The 19,308-nt window shown below is 36.4% G+C and overlaps 1 protein-coding gene across 1 annotated transcript in view; it reads left to right on the top strand.

The window, feature by feature from the left end:
* The window catches only part of LOC150092820 (low-density lipoprotein receptor-related protein 4-like), a 1,164,745-nt gene extending 1,147,668 nt beyond the window's left edge, over positions 1–17,077 (top strand). The window contains exons 36-37 of the mRNA XM_090414290.1: positions 2,334–2,466; positions 16,055–17,077. Coding sequence (XP_090270416.1) covers positions 2,334–2,466; positions 16,055–16,378 — 457 coding nt within the window. The 3' untranslated portion in view covers positions 16,379–17,077. The remainder of the gene's footprint in view (positions 1–2,333; positions 2,467–16,054) is intronic.
* The last annotated feature ends 2,231 nt before the right edge of the window (positions 17,078–19,308 follow it).

Genomic DNA, 19,308 nt, shown 5'->3' with positions numbered 1-19,308 from the left:
TCTTTATAAATTGATTACTGAATACCTCATCAGTGTCTTCTTCAGCAGTTACCATTCTACCATCTTATCACGATCCTTCTTCTTTTTGTACTTGCCACCTATCTAAAAAACTCTCTAGGGTTTTTCTTCACCTGCTTTGCCAATTTCTGCTCACTCATATTGCACTTTTGTTTTCCTTACTGAGTCACTCTCCTGGCTTGTTCTTTATACTCTTCATGTAACTGATTATTATCATTATTCATCTTGTACTGCCTCTAAAGTACCTTCTTCTTCTTCCAGATTCCATGCTTAAGCTTCTCATTCATCCATTTTACACCTACCTTATTCAGCCTTTTGGCCTTTGGAATACATTCACACATTGATGCTGTTATGTATTTCTTTGTCAGTTCCCAAGCAACATTTATTTCCTTACTGCTCAACTCCTTATTCCATGCTATAGCTCCAAGCTCTCTCCTAAGCTTGTCATAATCACCAGCCTTATAATTCCACATATATCCTTTCCTCACAAAAGTCTGAATATGGCTAGCCACAACCCAAGTGATGACTTCATGGTCACTCTCATGTACTTGTGGAAAGTGTGAAACCCCACTCACAATTACATTCTCCGATGAAATGATCATATCTAAAACTCTTGATCCTCGGGTGCCCTCCTTTACATGCTGCCTGAGATAGTTATCTCTCAAGTACTCATGAAATTCATTTTCCTTATTCCCAATCTTCATTCTGATCTATACTGCCATAATTAAATTCACCTATAACAATTACCCTTTGTTCATTAATCCAAGTTGTGTATACATTTCTTTATCACCATCCTCCACATTCTCGGGACTACAGCAACATCCAACTAAATATGTCTTCCTGTATATGCCACATTGCCACTATTTATGCCTCTTTTATGTCTGACTTATCTGGACATAATTCCCCTGCTATCATCAGTAGTACTCCCCATCCCTTGTCCTTTCTATCCTTGCAAAAAATACTGTATCCTTCCATTTCTATTCCTGTTAGAATATCATCTTCATTCAACCATGTTTCACTTATTCCAGTGATTTTGGGGCAAATAAACTTAATCAGTGAGACCATTTCATCTCCCTTTCTAATACTTCTGGCATTTGTAAACAAACATAGTAATTCATTTTTAGGTCTATAATCCCTATTGAAGCCACTTGTTGGTTGTGATTTCCTCACCACACCTGTCCAACACACCACACCTTTATCGCCACTTACCACATATATTTGCTCGGTCTCAACTTCCTCACCCATATCACAATATACTCCATCACCTATACACACACATTCACTGCCACTTTCAACATCCATTCTTGCTATGCCATGTCTCTGTCGATCCGGGCTACTCCCATTTCTCTGTCCATCCAGGCTACTCCCATTTCTCTGTTCCTCTTGCATTACAGTTCTCTCTTCATCTTTCACACTATTACAGTTTCACTGCCAAGCACTTCTGTCTCTTCAGTACCACTCTCCTAATTTTTCACTTCATCTCTTGCTTCTGATCTCTTGCATGATCTCTTACACACTGAGCAATACTTTCTCCACTGCACTCACTCCTAAACCATATTGTATTTCTGTAGACGTGTCTGTGACAGAGACAAAATATCATAACGATTAAGCCTCCTGTTTAATTATTTCTATTTGTGCTGTATGCATACCATTAAATTTTAGCATGAATTGCTTGTTTCTTCTTCTATAGCAAAATGTATTTTTGGATGTTGGCTGTTTAAATGTTCTTAAAATGCATCTAGTATGTCTGAGCCATGAAACCAAATAGATTCACATCATAATGTACATATCATAACCAGACAGTCAGCTGTTTACATTCATGTTAAGTGATTGGTTTTTTAGAAATTTATATAGAAATTAGCTATGATGAGGAAAACCCTTTGCACTCCCATCTAGCTGTTTGCATCATTTCCTTTTCCAGGAAAAATAAACTAAATATATGGTAAATTTGAATAATTTAAATATATACAGCTGGGGGACAGCAGTAGATATAGCTTACCAAGGTCAAGATTCAGTCAAATGCTATGTTGATAAATAACGAAGTTATATCAAAGCTGGTTATTTTTTAATTTGTTCTTCTGGTGTCGTTTATTGCATAAATCGCTGTTTATGAATAACCACAAATTCCTAAGCCTGTCATTGCATTTAAGACCTTCCGCTAGCTCTGCACTGTTATGTTTCCTATCACTACATCATCACTACAATTTCTGTAATACATTTAAGGTAAGTAAACGTAGCAGTTGTTATCAAAATGCATGAACTAGTCTGTTTACTCAGAAATTATTGCATATAATTGATATTCTCTTGTCTATCAGGAAACGCCGAGGTCAAGACATTGATCACACTCTTACTTTCTCCAATCCTACCTACAGTGCCTCCAGTGGTGATGTTGCAGCAGAGAAGAGATCCTGGGGATGGGCTAAACATATACGCTATAGTAAAAATGAAGTAAGTTTTGTACTTATTTTTATATTGTGTGTGTGTGTCTCTACATGTAGGGCTCAAAAAAATAAAAATCAAAAAATTCAACACCTGGCTTTTTTTTATTACCAAGTAAGGCACAAAATACCAGACTGAGAATGAGAGTCATTGTGAAAGGGCAACTTCTCCATAAAATAAAGAAGTAATGGAACTATTGCATACAATCATCAAAAAAAAAAAAAATAATAATAATGAAGTGCATTCCTTAACAGAATTCTTGTATATCACATTAATTATCACAGTACTTTAACTAGAGCTGTTTTTTGGCATATACAAGGGTGGTCCGAAAATTTCCAACCTCGACCATAGATAGCAACACTATCGGCATGATTTTTTTTCTAAGTTGGTACATCTGTCATAAGCATCCATGTGAAATTGTAAATCATTCTATCAAGTTGTTTGTTTTATACAGCTGTCTGAAGCAAAAGTGCTGTCTGTATCCCTTGAAATGGATAAAATTGAGTATTGTGCAGTTATAAAATTCTTTGTAAAAGAAGGTTTAATGCCAAACGAAATTCATTCAAAGTTCATAAAAGTTTATGGGCACTCTTCTCCTTCATTTTCAACAATTAAGAAATGGACTGCCAAGTTTAAACGTGGCCGTACCAGCTTTGAAGATGATCCACGTGAAGGACATCCAAAAAGTGTAACACCAGAAATCATTGATCAAGTGCACAATATGGTTTTGGATGATCGGCAAGTCAAAGTGTGTGAAATTGCTGAGACTCTAGGCATTTCAAAAGAACGTGTAGGATATATTTTGCACAAAGAATTGCGAATGAAAAAGTTTTGTGTGCAAGGTGGGTGCCGCGCTTGCTTACAGCAGATCAAAAACGCACTTGCATGAAAATCTCTGAACGGTGCTTGGAGCGTTTTAACAAGAATAAAACTGATTTTGTGCATTGATTGATTACTATGGATGAGACTTGGATTCACCATTACACACCAGGATCCAAACAGCAGTCAAAACAGTGGACAGAAGCTGGTTGTTCAGTGCCAAAGAAGACAAAGTCGGTTCCATCAGCAGAAAAGGTCATGACATCTGTATTTTGGGATGCTAAAGGCATTTTGTTTATTAATTATCTTGAAAAGGGTAAAACAATAACCAGGGAATATTATTCCGATCTGTTAACTAGACTAGATGAAAAAATTTGTGAGAAAAGACCCGGTTTGCAGAATTAAAAAATCATCTTTCATCAGGACAATGCACCTGCCTTTAAAGGTATTTTGGCAATGGAAAAATTAAGTGATCTGCACTATGAGTTGTTGGAACATCCACCCTATTCCCCCGATTTGGCTCCCTCTGACTTATATCTCTTCCCAAAACTAAAACTCTTCCTCACTAGTCAGCGTTTTTCTTCGAATCAAGAGGTGATTGCAGCTGTAGAGGGGTATTTTGCAGATCTTACTGAGAACCACTACAAGGACGGGATAATGGTGCTGGAGCATTGCTGGAATAAATGTATTAGTCTTAAGGGAGATTATGTTGAAAACTAAAAATAATTTTGAAATTATAAATTTGTTTTTTCATTGTTAGGCTGAGAACTTTCAGACCATCATCATATATACTAGAGCCATAATTGTGTTTTGCCATAGGAGTGAATAGATGACAGTCATATTATGAATGAAGATAGAAAGAACCTAACATCATATTCATTCAAGAATGTGTTAGCAGAACTAATCAAAAGGTGATATTATTACTTAAGAAGAATAGGGAGCAAAGGCTAGCAAAATGTAGTATTCGATGCTACAATAGCAAGAAAAAGACCCAAAGAAAATTCAAAATCTAGGAATGCAGATGAAGTTAGTAATGCATCTGTAGTTATGCATATGTAGTATATATTTATCGGGATATAATGATGAGGATAATTTTGCTATTGAAATTTATTGATTGACCAAGTGAAATGAGAAATTTTAAAAATTATTCTGAATACTAATTTTCATAATAATAGTAAAGTTGCCTGGTGAAGAATTTCACTAGGCAACTCCATAGAGTTGTCCCAAGCATCATTAGAAGTTCACACTATCCATTATTCATGCACTGCCTGTCCTCTGGAAACCTATTCCATTCATTCACCACTCTCCAAGGAAAAAATATTCTCCTTATATCCTTGCTTAGCACATTTGTATTCGACTCCAAGGGAATTAAACCTTCTCATCCTTCCTGTCACATACGTTTTTATAGAATAGACAATGAAATATTTCTTCATTGTCTGTTCTATAAAATCCATTTAGGAATTTTTAATTTCCTATCACATCCTGTGCTCAAAACTAGGAACCTGGAATGCCAGAACTCTCTATGAAGCAGGTAAGTTAAGAAAATGCCATCTAAGAAATTAAAAGACTTGTAATTGGGATTTTAGGAATGACCGAAGTTAGGTGGCCAGGATCAGGCAAAACTCAAGTTGATGACATGATAATGTACCACTCTGGAAGTAGTGAATATAGTCATCAAAATGGAATCAGAATAATATTAAACAAAGATGCCAGTAAGTCACTGTTCACCTTCATCCCCTACTTAGATAGGATGGTGTTAATAAAACTGAAAGGTCAACCATTAGATATCAATCTTATACAGGTCTATGCCCCTACTGCTGACAAGAATGATACCGAGATCAAGCAATTTTATGATAAATTAAAAGAACTAATGAAAAATACAAAGAAACATCATCACGGGTGATTTCAATTCTAAATCAGTATTGTTTGACTGCATGCCTTAGCCAAGAGAACTATGTGATAGACTGGCTGCCAATCATTCTAGCTCAATTAACGTTACCCAGGGTGTAACACGAGGAGGTGAGCTAGATTACACCCCGAGCTAGATTAAAATGACTTTAAATTTTATTTGCTTTTAAAATGACAGCGAATTGTACTGCATGTTTTGCTATTTATGTCATACAAATAAATAAATAAAACTGAAGATAAGATAAACTTTGGATAAGAGAGAAGGAAAAATTAAGGAGATGGTCTTTTACAACAATTCTATCATAAGAGGTGTGATTGGCAAGAGAGTGACAAAATCGTGCTTCCCAGGTGCAAAAATTAACACTGTTAGCAAGGCTATTAGAGTGCAAAAGAGTAAAGTAAAAGAGTTGTTTGTTTTGGCTGGAATGAATAATTTGAAAGGAGAAAAGTACGGTATGAGGGAGGACATGAAAGAGTTACTGAAAGTAGCAAAAGAAAAGAGTGAGAGATAATAGTGAGTCTGTGCTGCAGTATCACAGAGTCGAGCTGCAGAGGGCCATAATAGTCAATGACTCAATGTGGAAGTTATGCAGGAGGAGTGGTGTGGAGTTTGTGGATGTGTGTAGTGAGTATGATGTGTGAAAGGACAAGAAAGATAGTTTGCATCTGAATGGGTTTGGTGTTCAGAGTCTCGATAAAGTGTTGTTGAATGAAGTGAAAGTGGATGTACAAAATCAGGGAAACTAGAGCTTTGGGAAGGAGGGGGGGGGGACTGTTGGGTGAGAAAACAGATGACAGTGAGGCAGTTAAGTGTAAGAATGTGCATAAAATGAGTAAGTCGGTACCATGGGTAACAAACCAGAATGGGATAGTTAGTATAAAGCATCAGGAAAGCCATGGGACTAATGGGCATTTGCACTTTATGTACACCAATGCCAAGAGCATTCAGAACAAGGGGGGGGGGTTGGTATTGGTTAGCTCATCCTGGAAAAAGGTTATTGGCATTATTGAGACATGGCTGACAGAAGATTATTATTATTATTATTTGACACCTCCAGGGAGTCCAAAGACTCATCGAGGGAGGGCACCTGTCTCCACCACTCAATCCACCAACTGACCTCAACTACACCAACGCCATTTACTGCCAACCACCACCACTAGTTTTTCCATAGACAATCACAAACATCCATGCCCACGGTGGGATTCGAACTCCCATCCTTTATGGCTGGAGAGCGGATACGCTAACCACTTGGCCAGCCAGGCTGGCTAGATGATATAGTTAGTGTGATAGAATGTGAAGGATATAGTGTGTTCAGGAAGGATAGAGAGAAAAGAACAGGAGGAGGAGTATTATTGATGATAGCCAATGAACTGCAACCAAAGAGAGAGAGTAGAAGTTCAACTGCAGACCAGTGAAAATAGCACATTTGAGACCATCTGGTGTGAGATGGAGGCCAGCAGAACAAAATATACACTTGAATGCTGCTATAGACCGAGCAATGTAAAGGATGATAGGGATAGTGTCAATCAGCATATAAGCTCAATAAGTAGAGGCCATGTAATTATTATGGGAGATTTCAACTATGGGAACATAGATTGGAAGGAGGAGAGGATATGTAAGATGAAAGAAATAGAATTTATGCAGCTACTAAGGAATAATTACCTGAGGAATGTACTAGGGGTTTGAAAGTGTTAGATCTAGTAATTGCATCAGAAAATTTGTCCATAACCAATGTGACCATATTGCTACTAACTGGTGAGAGTGATCGTATGGTCTTGCAATAGAAATATTAATGCAAAACGATTACATAATAATATTAATTAAATGTGTGGAATGTTCGTTTACAAGTGGAATTACAATTGCAGTTTTACACTATGTAAAACTGCAAGTTTTACATAGTGTCGATAGTGCATGGAAAGTGGTAAAGGAGTGTTTGAGGGAAGTAATAACAGACTGCATACCTAAAGTCAAGAGAATAAATCAAATAGGTGTGGGTGAATTCATCATTAAGTTGTAGCTACAAAATAAAAAAAATTTTAGAAGGAAATTTAAGGAGAAAGGTGACCAGTAGGCACATGGGCAGTAAAAGCACAGGTCAGAAGAGTAAACAGTGTGATAAGAAAGGCGAAAGCAGAGTATGAAAGGAAATTAACAATGCAGTAGGCACATGGGCAGTAAAAGCACAGGCCAGAAGGGTAAACAGTGTGATAAGAAAGGCGAAAGCAGAGTATGAAAGGAAATTAGCAATGCAGAGATGATCCCAAAGAGTTCTTTGTATGTTGCAAGTAAAAGGAAGAATGTTTATGGCAGAATAATTTTAATGAATGCTGATGGTAGGAAGATAACTGAATCAGGAAAAATAACAGAATTGCTAAGTGAATATTTTGCAAGAATATATCATCCAGATGGAGACATTGCAATAACAAAAGAGGCAAAGGCTTACATGGAAACTGAGGTAAATGAACTAGAGGTGCAAAGCATATTACAGGACTTTGATGTGAATACAACTGGGATTAGATGGTATACCAACTCGAGTTTTACGAAAAGGTGCTAAGGAATTGGCAGTGCCTCTGACCACATTGTTTAATCTAATTCTCAATTTGGGTTAGTCCCAAGGAGATGGAAAGAGGGGAAAATAGCTCCATTGCATAAAGTAGGTTCCAAGACTGATGTAGCAAAGTGAAAGTTTAGAGGGCATATTGCAAAACTGGCTAAAGCAGATCATCGAATTACTTGGTTACTGAAGAATACCCTGACAAACAGAGTTAACTAGGTTATTGTACCTCTTTGTAGAGCCTTGATAAGACCCTGTCTTCACTGCTACATGTAGATCTGGTCATCTGAGTTTCTTGGGGGATGAGGAGGAGGAGGAGGCAGAAAGAATTCAGTGGTGAGTGACCAAGATGGTATCAGGTCTATGGAATGAACCTTACGAGAACAGCTTGAAGATTTGTGGGTTACAGAAATTGGTTGACAGATGAAAAAGGGATGATATAATTGAGACACAAATTACTGAAGGGTTTTTTACAAGATTAATAAAGAGGAAATTTTTCAGAACAGCTCTAGCAGTAGGAGAACTAGGGGCCATCCTTGGAAACTGAGCAAGAGTGTAGAGAGCAGTGGTGTCAGGACTAGATTTTTTGATTGAAGAGTGGTGAATGAGTGGAACTGGTTACCAGTTGAATTCTTCGTGGGGGGGAGGGGGAGTTGCCTTAGATAGCATATAGCAGATGAAACACAAGGCTCAAGAGGAGTGTAGATGTGATCCTAGCATCAGAAGAACTGAAATGTCATTCCTGCTCCCAGCTGGAGAGAGTGACTATGTTTTTTGACTAAGGGAATAAATAGACATGCAGAAGTATCAAAAAGAAAGGAACTTATATGAAATCATAAGGTAGGTAATTATAATAATCTTAGAAATCAGCTAGGACCAGTTCCATGGATGGAAGACTCTTGGAAGCACAAAATATAAATTGTATGCCTTAGGTGAAAAACAGAGCATGATTTGTTGTAAAGTCTATGACTGACAATATCAAATGGGAACTGCAGCTGAAAAGAGATTCTAGAAAGAGTATAAAGAGAAGGGTGGATAGCAGTTGTATGAGGAATATAAGCCTCATACCAGAAAACTGATGATCATGGTAAGAAAGGCAAAACCTAAATACAAGAAGAGATTAGTCCTTAGATCCAAAGAAAATCCAAAGGAATTCTTTTGTTATGTTGCCATAGTAGGGCAGAAATGATTGTGTACAAATAATGTTAGCCAAAAATGGGAGTACAATGACTGATGCAGAAGACATAGCGGAGTTGTTAAGGAACACTTTATTGAGGTATTTCATACTGGAAAAAAAAAAGGTTTTATTACTAGAGGAATGGGGAGTGTTCATGGTTTGGAAGTGCCAGAGGAGGGTAGTTCAGTTCAGTTTATGTTCGGTTTATATCTTTTTGTTTAGCATTAAGGCTTCCATTGACCGACATTTGTTTGTTCTTCATCACCCACTCCATTTACTGTCATGCATCACTGATGTGATACTCATGTGATGCTTCCATGAGGCTAAACCTTTTCCAATCCCAACACTTATCCTTCTCCTTGTCTCTTTGCCTCTTCATCACCTCCAGCTTAGCATGTACAAGACCAAGATAAATACAGCTTTTTATTGTTATTATTTATTTATTATTCAATTTGTATGTGTAATACATATTAATTAATATGCATAAAAACATTAGTTATGAACTTAAAAACATTTAAAACCTTAAATTAATAGTTTTGGGGGCAATAAATGTTTACCTCTGGGTTTCTGAAACAGATTACCTAAAATCCCATTAAACATGTAATTCATTTAACGTCACTATTGATTAACATCACTTTTCCCAGAACGAATTAGTGATGTTAAATGAGGATCAACTACTCTGGACATCAATAAGGCAATAGGATTTCACCATGTGCTTTAGAAACTGACAGCTCTTTAACTTTGCTTTTCAATTAGAGTCTGGCTACGGGAAAAGTGCTCAAGGAGTGGAAGGAGGGTAAGATAATGCCATTGCATAAGGATTATGGTAGAATGGAAGTGTCAAACTACAGTCCAATTTGTATTTCCTCTGTGGTTGTTAAAATTTTGAAGAAATTAGTGAGAAGTTAATGTATACAGCATTAGGTAAATGAGAACAATGTTATCTGTGATTGTCCGCATGGATTTGTTAAAGACGCTCTTGTTTTAGTGATCTAATTGCTTTTTGTAATGAAGTAACAAGAGCAGTTAATGAGGGAAAAGGCATATGCTTTTTTTTTGTTCATTTTATAAAGGCAAGACAGGATGCCACATGATAAGCTGAAATTTAAGTTACAGCATATAGGTCTATGCATCGGGTTAGTGAATTGGTTTGGGGATTGGCTGTCTGATGGTTATTAGAGAATTTTATATGAGGGAGCACTATCAAGGAAGCAGAAGGTTACAAGTGGGGTTTCACAGGACTCAGCATTGGAACCTGTATTCACATTGTCAATGGATTGCAGGGAGATATTCTAATTTGCAGATGATGTGAAGTTGAGTTGTTATAGCAATAGTAAAAATGTGGTAGCCCTTCAGGAGAAATTCAGTAAGCTGGATAGATAAAGAAATGAATGGGAGTATCAGTTTAATGCAACTAAATGTAAGGTCTTGAAATATGGAATCCATCAATAGAAGGCTGCATACTCTATTGTAGGAAATATACTAGAGAAAGTGGAGGAGACAAGGCTCCTTGGGGTGGTGATTGATACAAACTTGAAAAGTTTAGGAGACCAAGATAGTGAAGGTAACCTAGAGGATAGCTGCAACTGAGAAGAATGGTGACCAGAGAGATAGAAAAGTGGTGGTTCCATTGTATTGGATTGTATCATTTTGCTCAGATTTGGTCACCAGGATTTGAAAGGGATAAATTAGCCTTGGAAAAGGAGCAGAGGGAGATAACAATAATGATATCAGGACTGTAGATGTTAGCTGTGAGGATGGACTGAAGGCATGCAGACCACAGAGTTTCGTAGAGAAGAAGGAGAGGTAATATGATTAAGACATTTAAACTGTTGAGAGGTAGATACGGAGTTGACACCAAAGAGTTCTTTGATATGGTAGAACAGGAGGAAGGATAATGGACAAAAAGCCATCCCTGGAAATTATGAATGGAAATGGTAAGTAAGAAGGTGAAGAGTGGCTTTATTGCATGAAATGTGGTTAGACTGTGGAATGCATAATAACCTGATAAGGTAGTGAGAGTACAAATGGTGAATGAATTTAAGTGATTTTATGGTAGATTTTGTGTTGTTTAAGATGGGCCTCCCATGATTATTACTCCAAGGAGATCCTGAATAATAATAATTATATTAACTATAACATTGTAACATAATAACATGAACAAGTTAGCCACTCTTAGAGTTATGACTTTTCCAGTTATAGCCAACTATTTAATAGGTTTAGCCTCTAGCATATATTAGGTTCCTCATATATTAGCATATATGAGGAACCTTTATCACGTCTTTTCAACTAAAGGTGAGTTAGCTAGTCTCATACGCAGGTGGAGGGTTTTCTCCTGAAAACTCAGGTTTTTCATCCCTCTAAACAGGCAAACTGCTCCAGTGAACACATGCTTACAGTCATAAAATACTTACTGTAGGGCAAGAAAGGCAACGGGAAACCACAACCATAAGATTGATAAGGACTATACACACATATATTAGATTATTATTATTATTATTATTATTAAGAGAGAAGACCTCAGGGAGTCAAGAACTCATCGAGGAAGACCATACTATTTGCACGAGCTGTCATACCTCTTCTTGAATTTATTCACGCTACTTGCACACACAACATCCAACAGCAATCCATTCCAATCATGCACCATTCTATGAGATAAAAATCAAGATTTCACTTCCTTCTTGATAGCATTCATTCTTAACTTCCAAGGATACCCACACATCCTTTCCCATCATCTATAAAATGAAAAATTCCATTTACTGAAATTCTGTATAACCCTTTCAGAAGTTTATAACTATCAATCATATCATCCCTCTTTTTCTTGTTTGTTAGTGTCTGCAGCCTACAGATTCTCAATCTGGCTTCATAATTAGTATCTTACAATCCTGATAATCAGTACTCCACTCTATCAGGATCACCATGGAAACTAGGAGACCAGACCTGTGCCAGTAGGCCAAGTGAAGTCTAATCGAGGCCTTATAAAGAGGCAAAATGACTTCCTTCAAACTCTAGGGACACATTCTGATATCACATCACTTAAGTATTTTTTAAACACTTCCCACATGCTGTCGATATCCTTCCCATCCAACAACTGATAACATGGAGCAGAATCCAGCATAATACTCCTCAGGTAGTCATAATTTCCTGCTTCTTTGTAGTTCAGCATGTAACCTTTTCTAAATGGAACATTCATAAACTTAGGCACTTCCCAAGTGAATACTGCATGATCACTGTCACCAATTAAGAATACTTATGTCTTTACCTGAATAGCCTCTGACACTATAATCAAATCTAACAATCTTTTACCATGAATTCCTTCTGTCACATGCTGCTTGCCTCGCAACAGCTCAGTATGTTCAGTTTCATTCTTCTCATGCAATTTCACAGCTACCCAAACATTGTTTGGATAATCAAAGTCCCCCATTACGATTACTCCTTTTACACCCATCACCCATTGTATTTATTTGGTGATGCATTTCTTCGTCACTAGTAACCAATCCACCAGGTCTATAACAACACCCAACTATGTATTTGATCTTGTTAGACTCCACCTCCTGCTAGATGGCTTCAAATTCACTGCCACATAAAAAACTATTACTAGTATTGTAGTCATAGGTCTCAACTCTAACTGGATTCAAGTCATCTGATGTCATTAGCCTCTCCTATCCTTTCTGTCCTTCCTGAAAATATTGTATCCTTTGCACTTGATACCACTTAGTATATCTGTTTCTGATAGCCAGGTTTCAATAATGCCTACAATATGAGGGCCTAGCATTTGTGTACAGACATAATAAGTTACTGGCATGCTCTTTTGTATACTCTTGTCTGTGGTCTGCATGACACAATGCAACAACTTGCAAATCTCTGTTCTTACCTAGTTCCTTATTTATGCAGACATCTTTACACACTTGATAGATCCAAACCGGATGAACACAGAATTGTTCTCTTTTCATAATCATTACCATAATAATAACCATTTCCATCATTAACACAGTTACCTAACATTGTTGCTATTACACCTTTTTCACGATTCCTCCCATCAGAATTGTTTCCCTGACTCTCTGTGTTAGATCTCATATCAATTAATAATTTGTCAAGACTCCTGATGCCAAATGCATTCAAGTGTAGGCTGTCCCTCTTATACAAATCCAATCTTCCTTGAAACTCACTCCATGTATCCAAAAACTCGCATCCATCCCTTCTACACAGCCTACACATTGAATCATTTGCCATTGTTATTTTGGGTACTTCTCTATTATTATTAGTTATATTATTTCCTTATCTTACTTGTTCTCAGCTATTCCGTTGCCGACAAATTTATATTCTTTTAAGTTGACTGCGCCAGCCGGCAACCGAATTCTGACACACAATTTAAAACTACTGAAAACAATATAGGGATCAAGTGGTTTGCAGTCGTGGTCCCCCTTTTTTAGTTGCTAATGGATTCCCCTACTAATTATGCATGGTCTGAAATTTAACAAGTAGTAACTCAATTCTCAGAACAGTGACAGACTCATGTGGTTTAAATTAAAGAAATACATTTATTTAGACAAATACATATATACACTTTAGTTTAGAAATTCAAATTCTAAGGAGCCTGAACTTCCTCCCCCCCTTTTTAAGTTAATGTATATCCAAAAGGTTTACTCTAAACTCTTATACTATCAATCTCTTACTCTTCTTTGTATAACTACGTTCAGGCTTGGTTAAATCTTACAGAATGCTCAGTTCCCATATATAGGAATATCACATATACATAGATACATTCTATAATCCTAGTATGGAGCATATCAGACATACTCCGTCTTGCAAAATTCACATGAGACAATATTCTCTCTTATGTTCATGCTTTATCCTCCCCCAAAATTCAGTTAATATTCAAATTTAAGTTTAACTCAATGACATAAATGTTTCTTCCAACATAAACAGTCCGAAACCTTGGTTCTCAGCTTAAGCTTAGGGTGTCACTTGCTCCTTAGACGTAGACAGAATGTCCAAAAGAAATACAGTTCTTTAGACACAAAATGGAAGTTGACTATATGGAGCTTCTTAATGTTCTGTTTCTTACACCCTCTTTGGTTATTATTCAAATTTAATACGAAAGCTTGCACCTTACCGTTCTTGCTTTTCTGGTAGTTATTGGGACTTCCTTAATTAGACTTCCGGGTTTCCTCACCGTATATTTCTTATGGCATCTGCAACATACTTCTATTCCTTTCGAAAGAGGTTCACCTCTTCGCTGATTTATACGTTGGCATGGCTAACCAACGGCTTTTTCTGGCAGCATTCCTTTGACGTGGCTACACTCGACATGGTACGTACAGCAACCGGGAAAGTTGGTGCTGAGTACGGCGGCAAGCTTCGCAGCTATTCAGGACTTCGATCAGGAACCAGGAACAGAAAAACAAGAGAGAGAGATTGCAAGATGCAAGACGTTGCTGACTATAAGGGCGAAGCAAAATGCTTTTTTATTCCCTGCTATCTGATAAGGATTACTGTGTGAGGAAAAATTTATGAGCTAAGAGCTCTGCCTGAGTGGGTGCGATTCAGAGATCTTCATTTGGAAGTAGGATGGCCTTCGGTCTCCTATATTTTGAGAAGTCTGTTTCATCATAATTGGCTGCTTGTTGCACTAATTCATTTGGATGTGAAGAGGACACTGAGAAGAACTTCACTGCTGAAGACTGCAGGAAAGAGTAGATGTAGGGGATATTTGTATCCCGGTGAAGTTGGACATTTCTGACGTACCATGGTGCGTTTAATATCATGCGGAGACATTTGTTTTGCACTTTCTGTAGTTTGAGGATATTTGTACTTGAGGTGTGACTCCAGGCTGGGGACGCGTAAGTAATAATGGATCGAATCAACAGTTGATAAAGGAGCAGTTTTATTTTGGTATCCAGCTTGAGAGAGAGATTGAATTCCGTGCCGAAACCTATATAGTTAATGTGAGCGCCCTCTCTTGGTAACTACGTCATGCACATAGCGGCAGCCGATTGGTCACCACAGCTCCGAACTGTTTTTGACATGGCTCAATACGTATATCATCTTATATACATCTTTCAGCATTTATACATAATTTTCCTTTGTTAAATAATCCACAAACAGTATCTATTTAAATGATGGGTTTCTCAAAAATTACTTAATATCTACTAGAAAAATGGTTATACACAGTTCTGAGTTACCAAGATGCATATTTTCTTCTGGAGGCATAAGCATGTCCATATCCATGGCTTTTAACGTTGCCTTATGTTGGGTTGGAAATAGGATGACTCATTAAAAGTGAATTGGCACTTTTTCCAACACAACACCATCATTGCTCTTCTTCGTAATTCATTTCCATGATATCTAGATAATATACTAACGATTTTTACTTTCTCACTCTTCATTCTTGCTTCTTCCAACAACCTTTTCATATCTCTCATACTGAATTTATTGCTAGTTAAGTCATTGGTACCTACTAGAATTATAACCTGCATTGCTTTTCTATTCTGTTTTTCTATTACTTGCATTATATTTTTAATTTTTACTCCTGGAAAACTTGACGTTATTATCTGCTCATCAATGGCATGTTTTATGAAAGAGTCACCATACCAAATAACATCCTTCTTTTTACAATCAACCTTACTAGATTTTCATTATTACATACTAACTTACCTAAAAGTTGCTTTCCCATGCTAGATATCTACTAAATTGGGAAGCAGTCGAAGAAAGGCTTAGAAAAAGTTCTTCTAGTTGGTACTAGAATTGAACTGAGCTCATTTTTCAGATGGACTACCACTCTGTAGGACAAACACCACTTCCACTGAGCTACACTGGCTCCAAAAGCAAAATTTCATGATTGTAGCATTTCAATAGATGTAATACATTAGAAGACAAGGGGGTGGATGAAATTAAATAAATTTTTGATATCAATAATTGATTAGCAAGCTTAAATTGTATGTCTGAACATAAACATTTTGCCAGCAATTTTTTTTTTTTTTTTGATATACTGAAATACACCATATATTTTAAAATAATTTGCAGTAATATATATATATATATATATATATATATATATATATATATATGAGAGAGAGAGAGAGAGAGAAGTGTTTTTATTTATGTATAATTTTAAAATTTACTTTTCCTTCTTTAGGACAGATTATTTGATCTCCCTCCAGAGGAAAAACTTAACAACTTAGAAGTTGCAGCTCTAGTCAGTAAAAAACTAGGAGAACTAGAAGTTGAAAATCTTGCTCCTCCACCCCCACCTCCTCAAAGGATTGACAGTAGACAAAACTTCTGTTCTGTTAGTAGCCACCCTTTCCACTCATCAACAGCAGGATCACCATTAATGACAATGTCTCAGTCCAAGTCACCACTTCCATCAAAATCTCACTCACCTTGTAAATCTGGTTCCCCAAAATCTAACAATGAGCATCCTAATGTAGCATACCACACAGTCGAAACAGATATCTAAGTTTACCTAAATTTTCCCACTCCAGGCAGCTGCGGTTTTCTGTACATTATATAGTAATGGAGTAATGTTTCACAAGAGGCTTATATTGTACAGTTGAACAGACTTTACAGAATTATTGCCTTACCTCTGATATCTGTCCAGATCCTGGTAATTGAACTGATGTGCTTTACTGCCACGCTGTCAGCAAGAAGTACAACTGGATAAGACAGGTTTCGTGCCATCATGCTCAGAGCTGCCCAAAACTGTACTCCAGACATCTATAAACATCAGCCTTCCAAGACAAAAGAAAGTCTGCTGGGCTCTCTCAAAATTTGTGATTCTCCATTACAGCCAGTCTAGGTAGTTGTTTTAAGGTTCAACAGGGTATAGATGTTACAGCAGGCTATTATTTTAACATTATATTATTGTGCATCTTTCCTCTTGATGTAGTCCTTACAGTTCCTCATGCATCATCTGACCGACAGCCTAATACTGTGGCTGAAGTGACCCACCGTATGCTTCTGTATTCCAAGGCCAACTGTCTGATCCATGCCTTAGGACAGAGGGCATCTATTCTTACTGTGATGTCATTCCTATCATTTGAGGGGCATACTATCAGTACATTTCTTTGTGTTTGCAGGTCACATATCATAAAAATAATGACTTGTAAATATCTGTACAGTTGCTAATATAATAAAAGTTTGTACAGAACACTTTTAACTGCCTCAAGATTTATTTTTGTAAGAAGTATGGTATAAAAAATTAATAATTTCTAATACAAGAGTAATTTTAATGTCTTTTTAAGTTTATTTTCTTCATTTATTATGATGACTTTTTTATATACTATGTTAGTATTTTTATACTAATATTTTCTGCAAAAATAATCCAAAGTCCAGCGAATACATTCTAATTAGCATGGTGGATATACACCTTTCAACTTCGCATTTAATAATATTCATGTTTTTCAAGAGTATTATAAACATGTATTTCATCAAAACTTAAACTTATCTAAACAACACTGTGTAACAAACTGAACATTTTTATTTCAACTTCATGCAAAAGCAGATGAATCTGATTAATGTTGACTTTCTAAATTCGAATAGGAGCTTAAAGTTGCCCTATCACCCTCTAGTTTTTCATTAATGAAAATTACTTAAGTTTGACATACTAATTATAAAATATATACATGTTTACACAAGAATATTATTTAATTTGTCAAATATTTCAGTCTGAATATTACAGACCATCTTCAATGGCTACATAGGAATAGTTTTAAAAAACAAGGTGGAATACAAACAATTGATCATTCACAAATAGAACGAGCCACGTGATGTCATATCGCTCAGTATTAAAAGAGTAAACATTTTTTATCAGAGTCATGAATAAATTAAAGATATTAATTCAGAAATTCATGTAATAATCTTAAATAACAGTAGACTAATATAGAAAAAAAAAATTAATGTGTTATCCTGATTAAACTTTCCCAAATTTTTGATACAGATATACAGTCATTATGATTCAAGTTAGGATGCTGGAGTAAGGCCTCCACACTTTCTTTAAATAAACATTCAAATTTATAGTGACATCTGTGTAGGAGGTGAGTCTTGGACCAAAGGATGTTGTGGCTTGTTTCTATTCCATGCTGAGCTAATCCAGATTCCTCGGGTTTGTTGTGTTGAATGGATGATTGATGCTCTTGAATTCTTTTTTCTATAGAGCATCCAGTTTGTCCAAAGTAGAAAAGATTACACTTACACGGAACTTGATACACACCAGGTAGAGACATAGTTGAGCATTTATCTTTAGAAGAAGGAAAATGGGTGGATAATTTGTTAATAGGTGTATAAGTGGTTGTTAAATCATATTTCTTCAGAATTCTTGAAATTGGTTCTGAAATCGCAGAAATGTAAGTAATTGGAACTCGATGTATTGAATCTTTGCTGTTTTGTGTTGGATTGTAAGAATCGAAAAGATGTTGTGTACTCTTTTCGGAGAAGCCATTTAGTTTCATGTGATGTTTGATAGTTGAAAGTTCTTTCTGTAATAGATGACAAGTTAAACAATTAGTTTTGGCTCGTCGGATTAGACATTTAATGATTCCTGTTTTTTGACAAGGATGATGGGCAGATTCTTTAGAATATAACGACCTGTGAAAGTTGGTTTTCTGTAAACTGTTGTTGTAAGAATACCTGAAGATGAACGGATGAGGAGGATGTCTAAAAATGATAACTCGTTGTCTTTTTCAATCATATTATAAATATAAAAGATTTCGTAATAAAAATTATTACGAAATCATATAAGAGTTATTTGATTTCATAATGCACTCTGGATATTTCTTATGTCAAAACAAATTTTACAACCAAGTGGAAGGAACAGCCATGGGAAGTCCACTCTCTCCTGCTCTAGCCAACTTTTATTTGGAACATCTATAAGAAGTCCTGTTCTCATCTATATTGCCTCAACCATCCTTGTGGGTTAGATATATAGAAGACATCTTTGCTGTATGGCCTCATAACAGAGACTCCTTACCTTCCTTTTTAAGCATCATCATCCTCGTATAAAGTTTACCATGGCGATTGAAAAAGACAACGAGTTATCATTTTTAGACGTCCTCCTCATCCGTTCACCTTCAGGTATTCTTACAACAACAGTTTACAAAAAACCAACTTTCACAGGTCGTTATATTCTCAAAGAATCTGCCCATCATCCTTGTCAAAAAACAGGAATCATTAAATGTCTAATCCGACGAGCCAAAACTAATTGTTCAACTTCTCATCTATTGCAGAAAGAACTTTCAACCAACAAACATCACGTGAAACTAAATGGCCTCTCCGAAAAGAGTACACAACATCTTTTCGATTCTTACAATCCAACACAAAACAGCAAAGATTCAATACATCGAGTTCCAATTCCTTATATTTCCAGGATTTCAGAACCATTTTCAAGAATTC

This window comes from Typopeltis vanoorti, chromosome 25 (assembly GCF_054136105.1).
Source record: "Typopeltis vanoorti isolate ZY-2024b chromosome 25, IOZ_Tvanoo_1.0, whole genome shotgun sequence".
Lineage (NCBI taxonomy): Eukaryota > Metazoa > Arthropoda > Arachnida > Uropygi > Thelyphonidae > Typopeltis > Typopeltis vanoorti.
This window is presented reverse-complemented; position numbering and strand designations above follow the sequence as displayed.